Source organism: Nannospalax galili, unplaced genomic scaffold (genome assembly GCF_000622305.1).
Source record: "Nannospalax galili isolate Female #2095 unplaced genomic scaffold, S.galili_v1.0 scaffold227, whole genome shotgun sequence".
In the NCBI taxonomy this organism is placed as follows: domain Eukaryota; kingdom Metazoa; phylum Chordata; class Mammalia; order Rodentia; family Spalacidae; genus Nannospalax; species Nannospalax galili.
The window spans coordinates 9,347,430-9,357,755 of record NW_008360303.1 but is presented as its reverse complement, the minus strand read 5'-3'; the positions used below and the strand labels follow the sequence as shown (position 1 = coordinate 9,357,755).

Sequence of the window (10,326 nt, the reverse complement as noted above, 5' to 3'; positions counted from 1 at the left end):
ACTTTATATCCATACTCAGGTGCCAAAAATCTGAGTGTAACCGACTGTGACTAGTAATAATCAGATACATAGAGATTAGAGACGCATGTGCAAACATCTAGATGTTAGTAGCATTAAAAATGAGTTTTTCTGTGTGAAAGAGTATATTTTAAAATAAATGAAATGGATATCTTTTTTAAAGGTTAAAACTTCATTTAATTTTATGTCTTCAAGGGTTTATACTGCGTACAATATTGTATAACTGTATTAATTCAACTGTAAACCTAAAAATTTACAGCCAATCTTGAAACAGATGCATCTTAGCTCTGGAAATTGTTATTGAATGTCAATGCTGTTGTCATGAAATGCTTCTTCTAATTATATGATTATTAAATAGATATTTAAAAAATATATTCACCTAAGTTATATGTCTGAAAAGGTGGATACTTATGTAACTCTTGCATTCTAATGACATGCTTAAATAACTAGATTTTTTTTTTTTTTTTTTTTAATGTGAAACAGAGCCAGGCATGGTGGTGTATGCCTTTAATCCCTGGTGGTCTATATAGTGAGTTCCAGCTGGGACTACATAATGAGATCCTGTCTAAAAATTAAAATGAAACGTCCAGACTCCAATCAACTATATGGGGGATATAAGTCTTTTAAATAATGAGTAACATGTGGAACAAACAATTTATACATTAGATTCTATCAAGACCTATATGCCAAAATTTCAGTATGGTTTAGAAAGTTAGTGAAGGTTTCAGAAATACAAATGAAATTTAACAAATAAATAAAACACAAAGTTCCTCATATAGGATATCTGTGATACCAAGGAGTCATCAAATTTATATAACACAGCTATACAATGTTCCAAGAAGAGGAGCTAAAGTTTTACTTTATAGTTTGTTAACAAAAAGCAATTTATAATTAATAAAGTTGCTTCACAATAATATCTATGCTTTGTTTGACAATTAAAGATTACTTAACAAAAGTTAAATAAAAAGCTCATTAAAATTTCAGTAATCCTCCTACTTATAATCCTAATTCTTAGAGAAGGGAAAACAAATATAAAGTTAGCTATTCCCAAAACCCAGGAGATCAAAAACCATGAAAAGCAAACCTCAAATATTGTTGCTCCTGTGAATCGACTTAAAGCAGCAAACTCAAGGATCAAGGTACCTGCACAGGCCGTACAGGTATCTGTCTCAGTTCCAGTCCGGGCTTCTGGTTTTCTGATGCCAAACTTTAAATTAATCTAAACACAATGAGAAGGTTACCATAAGCAACTATCAAGAGATAGATTTCTGATAATCAAGACCATCAAATCATGATAATAATTCATGAAATAACTGAACACTGAGCTCAATCTGATGATCTCTGTGATTTTCAATGAACATCTAGGAAAATATATTCTAAGCACAAATTCTCAAAATTTATAAGTAAGTTCTCATTTAAATTTTTCTTTGATGATATCAAAAGGCAACATCATTAAAAAAAGCAACATCATAACTGTAATTGCTAAAATAATGTAAGAGTAGATTAGCTAAGCTGGGTGTGGTGATGCATGCCTTTAATCCAGTACTCGGGAGGCAGAGGCCTGCAGATAGATGTCTGTGAGTTCAAGGCCAGCATGGTCTACATAGCAAGTTGCAGGTGAGCTGGGGCTACAGGGAGACCCTGTCTCAAAAAGATTAAAAAACAGGGGCTGGAGAGATGGCTCAGTAGTTAAGAACACTGGTTGTTCTTACAGAAGACCTGGGTTTGAATCCCAGCACCCACATGGCAGCTAACAACTGTCTGTAACTCCAGTCCTGGGGGATCTGACAGCCTCTTCTGACATCCATGGGCATTGCATGACATGGGTGCACTTACCTACATGCAGGCAATACATGCATACACATAAAATAAAAATTTTTTAAAAGTTTTAAAAAAAAGTTTAAAAAATAATAGAGTAGATAAGCCTTAAGAGAACATGTGAAAACCAGTACTATTAAATACTTCATAGAGACAAACTTGATTGTAATGACATGTATTTAGAACAGATTAAAATTTTGTTTTAGAGGTGTTAAAAGATTTTCAAAGTTCATTTATTCTTTGACCATTTTATACATGTATATTATACATATGATCACTCTAACCCACCCTCTCTATTCCTCTTTTCCCCCACTAAGTGCCCCCCCCCAATAAAGTCCTCAACACCATCATGTCTGTTTTAAAATTACATTTCTTTATTGTAGGGGGCAAGCACATGCCACATCTTCCATGTAGAGGTCAGAGGACATCTTATGAGAGTCAGTTCTACAGGTGAAACCCTGTAGCTACCTGTAATCAAACTCACACTTGGCAGCAAGAGCCTTTACCTACAGTCATCTCACTAACCCCATCATGTCTTTTTGATGTCTTTTAACCAGTGCTGCCTGTATGAGTGCCATCCATTGAAGTATGGCGCTCACCAGTGGCCATACCACTGAGGACCAGAACCCCTCCACCCAAGCAGCCATCAGCTGATCAGTATTCACTATCTACTATACTGTAGTCATTATGGTAAGATACAAAGAAGCAAATCTTTGCCATCAAGCAGCTTAAAATTCAGTCAGAGAAAACAGGATAGAAATGAAAACAGAGAATAACAGAAGTCACAAATAAGTGCCCCCCTCCCCACCGAAAAGGAACTAACAAAAACGGAAAACTCAGAAAATAATATATCACTGGATTAGGAGTACTTGTGAGTTAAGAATGGTTAAATTCAGGGAGTAGTCAACAGAAAGCAAAACATAAAAAGGAAAAAAATTTAAATTAGCATTTTTTTCCTTAAAAAGGGGAAGGCTTTGAATCACTAAAGTTTTAATATATTGAAACTATTTTTAAGACGTTTGTATACTGCATACAGTAAACAGCCTTTACTATCCCAAGATGTTTGCTACAAAATTATGTAAATGAACTATTTCTTAATACAACTGTTACACTTTCAAAGCAATATGTACCCTGACAATAAGTAGTGTCAAACATATTTCAGTTGTAAAACTAGGGTGCAGTTTTGCACTCAGGAGGCACCACCATTCTGAAGACAGGATATGATATTTGCTTTGGTTTCTGGTTATGAGCCTCCTCTTTCTGACAATGCCCAGCTAGAGACAAAGTACTGGGGAAAGCAGCACTTACTGCTTTAGACATTAGAAACAGGAACTTATTGCTCCTTCCTTTCTTGAATGGCTTAGAATGATCGAGTTTTTGTATTTGGAAGGTACCTGGAACCTGGTTATTCCTGATGTGCATTCCCGCGCATGAAGTAGTTTTGGAAAAGGACATTTTTTGTTTGTTTTTTTCCTCTTTAATTGAAAGGGGAAAGAATTATTTGTATTAAATTTACTATATCCTTTAATTGGAAAATCCTTTAATTTTGTACAATTAAATGGCATTTCTGCAGATATAATCATCTATTCAACTTCAACAATGTGATTTATCTGAGAAGAGAAGCTGGCAAGTTGTTTTTAGCTGACTATGAAGAAATAGCATTACGAAGTGTGGATATGGTTTATATGTGAGTTTTAAAACTGATCATTCCACAACCATTGCACTCAGGAACTCACAGCAGCTGTGGTTTCCTGCACAGGACTGGGTCAGTCCACATTTCATCATGGATAGAGGAGGGGCTCCTGAGGCCTCACTCCTACTCACTCCTCCTGAGGCCTCACTCCTCCTTGAGGGATTCCTGGGAGTTAATGGTTGCTGGGCTAGGGAGTATCATTTTCTTAAGTACCATAGCTACTGATAAGTTTCCCAAGCTCCAGCGAATGACCCCATCACCCATGCTCATGAAATCAACCCTAATTAAACCCAGTAGGTCACAAATAGGAAAAAAAAAAAAAAAAGACATGAAAGTTGGAGGAAAAGTTTCACTTATTTACTGTTGGGAAAAGAAGGGTTTCAGCAAGAGAGGTTAAGAAAGAAGGCAATGGGGGAAGGGGGTAAAAAGGACCAAAGTTCATTATATACATGTGTGAAATTGTCAAAGAGTTTCTAAAAATGACCATTATGGTCAGGGATGGAGCAGTGGTACAGCACCTGCCATACACAGAGGCACCGCAAAGAGGGAAGAGGAGGGAGAAGACCAGGGACACTTACAACAGCATTCCCATCTAGCACATTCTTCTGGCTTAAAACACCAATGATATCTACGAGAAACTGATCACATCATCTTCAAGAACAAAAGTAATTACATAATAAGCATGTATAAGGAAGGATGGGAAGGCATTTCCTTTCTTCTGCAGCCCTCTTCTAAAACAATCATTTTCAAATCTTCTTGCTACTTCAAAGAAGACAATATGTTTCTTTGTTCATCCTAATGCTCACTGTACCTTCTGCTTCAATTCAATGCTTGCCTCTCACATTACAGCAAACACGAAGAAATGACAGAGGGAAGAGGACTCAGCACTTTCCGGGCAAGCATGAGAATTTGAGTTCCAGCCCATTGCTCGCATAAAAATCCAGGTTTTGCTGTGTGCACCTCTAACTCCAGTGCTGGGAGGCAAAATAGGAGGATCCTGAAGCTCATGGGCCAGCCAGTCTAGCTGAATCAGGGAGCTCCAGGTTCAGTGAGAGACTTAGAAAAAAAAAAAATAAGGTCGGAGAGTCATTGAGGAAGTGGCCTCTACATGCATGCACACATACATACATGCACACACACAAAGAAATACTAGATTCCTCAAATTCTAGTACCTCTACTTAAAACTAAGGGCTGGAAAGATGGCTTGGCAGGTAAGAGGTCATGCTGCTCTTGCAGACACCCAAGTTCTGTTCCCAACACCCATGTCAAGTGGCTCACAAACTGCAACTCAAGTTTCAGGATATTCAACACCCTCTTTACCCCTCAGACCTGCCCCCCCCCCCCCCCCCCCCCCCCCGCAACAGACACACATACATATCCACAATTAAAGGTAAAATTTTTAAATGAAACAAAACTAAAATTAGTAAAAGTGAATCCAATCAAATAGATGCAACACATGTACATTAAATGGCTTTGCCTCTAATTTTAATAAACTAAGGGAAAAATAATCAAACAAATATAACTATACTAACAAGACAATAAATTCTCTTTTAAATAACTGCAATTTCCCCTCATGTTACTGACAGAAAACTGCTACTCTACAGTGTTGGAATCAGGACAACAGCACAGGGACACTTCTGGGACACTAAGGGAGTCTAAAAGTATCTTTTTGGCAGCAATTCTGTAATGTAAAGTCTTAGAAAGCATTCCTTACTCTGACTTATTTCTCTTAGTAATTCATCTGAAAGAAAAAAAAAATGTGTAAAAAGAAAGATAGAAATGATCTCACGTCTATTTAAAATACCAAAACTGGGGCTGTGAAGACTGACTCAGTCACTGAAGTGCTTGCCATGCAAGCTGAGAGACCTTACTTGGAATTCCAGAACCCATGTAAAAAGCTGGGGTTGGTGGCACACTCCTGTAACCCCACTGGTAAGGCACAGACAGGGGGATCCTTGAGCTCACTATTTGGCCAACCAAGCTAATCAATAAGCTCCCGGCTCAGTGAGAGATCCTGTCTCCACCTTTAGATGGAGAGCCATCCAAGGAAAGATACCTGCTATCTACCTTGGATTTCCACAAGCATGCATACTCACATGCATGCTAACAAGTATACACAACACACATGCATGCACACACACACACAAACACACACACACACACACACACAAACTCACACACACACACACACAACACACACACATACGAAGAAAAAAATACCAAAACTGGAAATTAAAGCAATAAGAAGGTTAATTCATCTTTCATCATAGAAAAAGAGCTGGTCATGAAGTTATTGAGTCAATCAACAGACATGACCTCTAGTTTGAAAAGCACCAGCCTGTATCATGTGGACTGTCTACTGCATCAACAATGACTTCTTAATGAAGAAAACTCTGCTTGACTTACATTAGCAGAGAAGTTATGCCAGGTGATAGCGATGGTAGGCATTAGTGCATGCAATGAGAGCATGCAATGAAAAAAAAGCCCCAGGGGTTTTGTGGGACTACTACAGACTACTCTGGCTGAAAGGGAAAAGTAGTTACTCTGGGATAATGAGAATGAAAAACACTAGAAAGTCTACTGCCCACCTACGAGGATTTCTGAGTGTTAAGGACACTCAATTCAACAGGGAGAAGGTGAAGCTTTTGAAAGCAATTCAATAAAAATTGTGTTTTAGTAAATACAAATTTCCCAAGAGTTCTGAATAATAAACCTCAGAGAAAAGAGTAACTGCAGTAAGATGTTTACGTAACTTAGTAATAAAATTACATTGGCTTTGATAACGTAGCAGCACAAAGAAAGGTAGTCAAAGAGACAGACCATATAATGGGTCAGGTACCTGACCTGGACATGCAGAGGAGAAAGATGGTGTCAATAAAGGATGAAGTCAGAAGAAAGCTCATTCCACTTCAGTGGCTTCCTTCCCCTTTGCTTCAAATATAAAATATTCTTGGAGGAAAAAACAATAGCAAAAGTCCCTCAACTGACTCTGCCGTCAAGTCAACTTAATTACCAACACAGAAAGAATCCCCAAGTAAGTGATCCTCTGCACACACTGCTCTGTAGCTTTCTTCCCCATTAGCTGTCACACCTCATCCTGCAAGGATGTTCGCACAAACACTTCCTCTTTCTGAAGAGTCTTTCTTATGGATTTAAGGACACTGCCCACTGTATGGGGCTTGCTGCCTGAGTCTCTGAGGATACCTTCCTCTTCACTAGGTCTACTTCCTCCTCCTCCTCTCCACAGAGAGTGACACCTTCCTACTCTCATAGCTTCAACTACAACTTCAGCACTAAGTCTGGCCCACGTTGTAGTCTAGCATCTGTTTCTCCCTTTTGCAAAAGAATCTAATCTGTTACACAGAGGCAGAGTAAAGCGTAAACTAATCTAATTCTCATGTCACTCAAACGTAAGTTAAGTGAAATGTCACTATAAATTTGTTGTCATCTTTGAAGCATCTATTCCAGGCTCATGCAGGTGAGGAACAATACCACCTCTGATTACAGAAATTTATTTTGTAAAATGGCAAAGGAAGTATAGAAGACAGTCATACTTTTCCACAGTGACTTACTCTTGGATAGGGCAGGCCACTGGTGGTGTTGAAAGCTGGTAGGAGTCTGTAACCCAGCTGCTTTGCCATTTGGAGCAGTTCATCATTGTACCACTGCATATATTCACCTTTTTCTTTCAGCATGATTGCCAGCGAGTGTCCACCCAAAAGACCCCTAGGATCACAGAGATAAAACATTTACTCATAATTTAAAGATGCTTGCAAGTTACTACCTAGAAAGGTGTGGGCATTTTGTTACCAACAACTTGCAAATATAAGGAAAGGCTACAGATGAATTTAATGATTTTTTTACTGGCTACTCATTTGGTGACTATTATAATTACATAGTCAACATATTAAGAAAACTAGGGGCTGGAAAGATAGTTCAGTGGGTAAAGGTGCTTGGATAGTTCAGTGGGTAAAGGTGCTTGCCACCAAGGCTGAGGCCCTGAGTTCAAACTCCAGAACCCACATGGCAGTAGAGAACTGACTCCAACAAGTTGTCCTCTGACCTCCATCCACATTATGGGCAACCCCCTGCCACATACATCCCAAACACAGTATCAGTCAATCAAGCAAAAATATTTTAAGACATTATTCATTCTGCTCTTATAAAGTTCTTGGCATTCTTAATTCTCTTAAATTTTCTTAAAGCAGAGAACAGCCTAGGTTATCACATTTATTTTTAACAAATTACATAAATATTTTGAAAAAAACTTTAAAATTATATCACTATGAAATCCTTAACTCTGTATAACATTTAAAAATTAAACATTAAACACCTTTATTCTTAAATGTAATCGATTACATCTCTGAGAAGCTATGCTCCCACCACTTATATTTAACTGAAGAGTAGCTCACTTTGTCTGACAAAGGAATTATGATCCAGTAACACAAAAGTTATTAAACATAAAACTTTACTAGCACTAAGGGCCGGGTGTAGTGATGCACTTGTGAGGCAGAGGCAGGCGGATCTCTGTGAGTTCAAGTCCATCCTGGTCTACACAGTGAGTTCCAGGTCAGCCAGGGCTACAGGGAGAGACCCTGTCTCCAACCCCTGACCCCCTCCCCCCAAAAAAATAAACAAAAGTAAAACAAAAACATTTATTAACACTAAAATGAACTAATCTCATAAATTCTTATTTTTAATCTCAAGGGTTCTTCTGTGATTTGACTGGGAAGCAATCCTACAAATTCAGTTTCATTTGGTTTCTCTGCAGAGATGCCTGGCTTATATTTGTCAATAAAAGATAATGAAAATTTATGATGTAACTAACATGTGTTCAACGTATAATTCCTTTCTCCATAGGGATTACCTTAGGTTTGAGTCTATTTCTAAAGACTGCTGCTGCCTGTTACTGATAAGGCAAGGTCATCTCCACAGCCTCTGCATTTCACAACAACCTAAGTTTTATCTCTTTTGGGGGGATGTGTGTTGAGACAGGGTTTCACTCTACTTCAGACTGGCATGGAATTTACTCTGTGGCTAGGTTAGCCTCAAACTTCTAACAGTTCTCTGGCTATGGCCTTCTGAGTGCTGGAATTATAAGCATGGGGCATCAAGCCTGGCTTCCAAATTTTATCTTTTAAGCATTAGAAACATCACTACTTTCAAGAAATAATCAGCCCTAAGCTTCTCTATCATTAACATTATTGCTTGAGTGTTGTATACTTACCCAAGAACTCTGATGTTTGTTTCAAAGACTGATACGACTACATCATTATCTAAATTAACATCTCTTAAAACTTTTCTCACAGCATCTTCAAATTCTTTAGTTTTATTTAATACCTAGAAGAGAATTACACAAAATTATTTTCTAACAAATCAAGGAAAAAATATACTCAGAATGAGATACCAAAATCAACATAGTATAGAGATTCAGAAAAGTAACGCATACAAAATAATATTTCCTCTAAGTTTATTATTAAAATATGATAATGTCTAAATTGACAAAGCTAAGTGCTAATGAGAAAGCAGTCTAATGTAGTTTTTTAGACATGCTGAAGTATCTTCAGGACTTTAAAATGCTCATCAGAGGAATTAATACTAGTTCATTTTTTATTATTTTTTAATTTTATGTGTATGAGTGTATTGTCTACATGTGTGTAAGTGCACCTGTGTCAAGCAGTGCCTGCAGAGGCCAGAAGAGAGTGTCAGATTCCCTGGAACTGGAGTTACAGATGGTTGTTAGCAGCCATGCAGGTGCTGGAAATTGAACCCGGGTCCTCTGCAAGAGTAGCCAGTGCTCTTAACTGCCAATCCATCTCTCCAGCCCTAATACTGGTTTCTTAATAGAGGTTGGAATCTCTAAGTCCCAAATCTGAAATCCTAAATGCTTCAAAATCCAAAACTTTTAAGTTTTGAATGTCTTGTTGTACCTGTTCAAAATGTTACAGATTTTTAAGTATTCAGATTGTTGGATTAAGAATGTTCAGCCTGTAAAGCTTATGGCATATTCTAAGATACAAACAACAAAACTAATACTTCTAGTCCCAAGCAATTCAGATGAAAGATTCTTCTTCATACTAGATAGATAGATGACAGGCAGATGGGATATACAGAAGTTCTTCTTTTTGTACTTTTATTTCTTCAAATTCTTCTGTTTTATTCAAATACTACACATATACTATTCAAATACACACACACACACGTGTATGTATATATTGCCCGTGACCTAGAGCTAGAGCTACACAAGGTAGCTCCTGGGATCTGGTTTCTAAGTCAGAGCAAAGCAACCATTGTGTTCACTAAGTACCATCGTAGAAACTGCTTACTCTCTCGGCCTGTAATATGGCTCAGTGGGTAAAGGGAGCTGCCACCAAAATCTGGCAGTGACCTGGGTTCTATCACCATGTGGCATAAGGAGTCCATATGGCAGAAGGAGAGAACCAACTCCTCAAGTTGTCCTCTGACCTCCGCAAGCATACATGCCTACACACATTCAATAAATAAAAATGTAATAAAAACAAAAAAGTAAAAAAGAAATTGCAAACTCTCAGAAGGAAGTACTTTTTTTCAACTGACTGATCACAAGTCAGATAACTGCTACCTTTCCCCCATGGATGTCCCATTTGCAAAGGAATTAGTGCAACATTATGGTCAAGAACAGGTCCTGATTTGAGTTCTGGTTCTCTCACTCACAACATGTGCAATTAAAGTTACTTCCATCTCTGAGCATGCTCCTTCATCTATAAAGGAAGAAATATCTACTCCATAAGGCTGTTTCCTTAAAGGAGACCATAAAT

At 37.8% G+C, this 10,326-nt stretch overlaps 1 protein-coding gene across 2 annotated transcripts in view; it reads right to left on the bottom strand.

Annotated features, from left to right (window-relative positions):
• Edem3 (ER degradation enhancing alpha-mannosidase like protein 3) overlaps positions 1-10,326 on the bottom strand; it is an 84,961-nt gene that overhangs the window by 50,463 nt on the left and 24,172 nt on the right. For both annotated transcript variants that reach the window (XM_017795897.2, XM_008824283.3), the window contains exons 5-7: positions 8,757-8,869; positions 7,102-7,255; positions 1,103-1,237 (exon numbers count right to left, since the gene is read on the bottom strand). In XM_017795897.2, the coding sequence (XP_017651386.1) occupies positions 1,103-1,237; positions 7,102-7,255; positions 8,757-8,869 (402 nt within the window). The remainder of the gene's footprint in view (positions 1-1,102; positions 1,238-7,101; positions 7,256-8,756; positions 8,870-10,326) is intronic.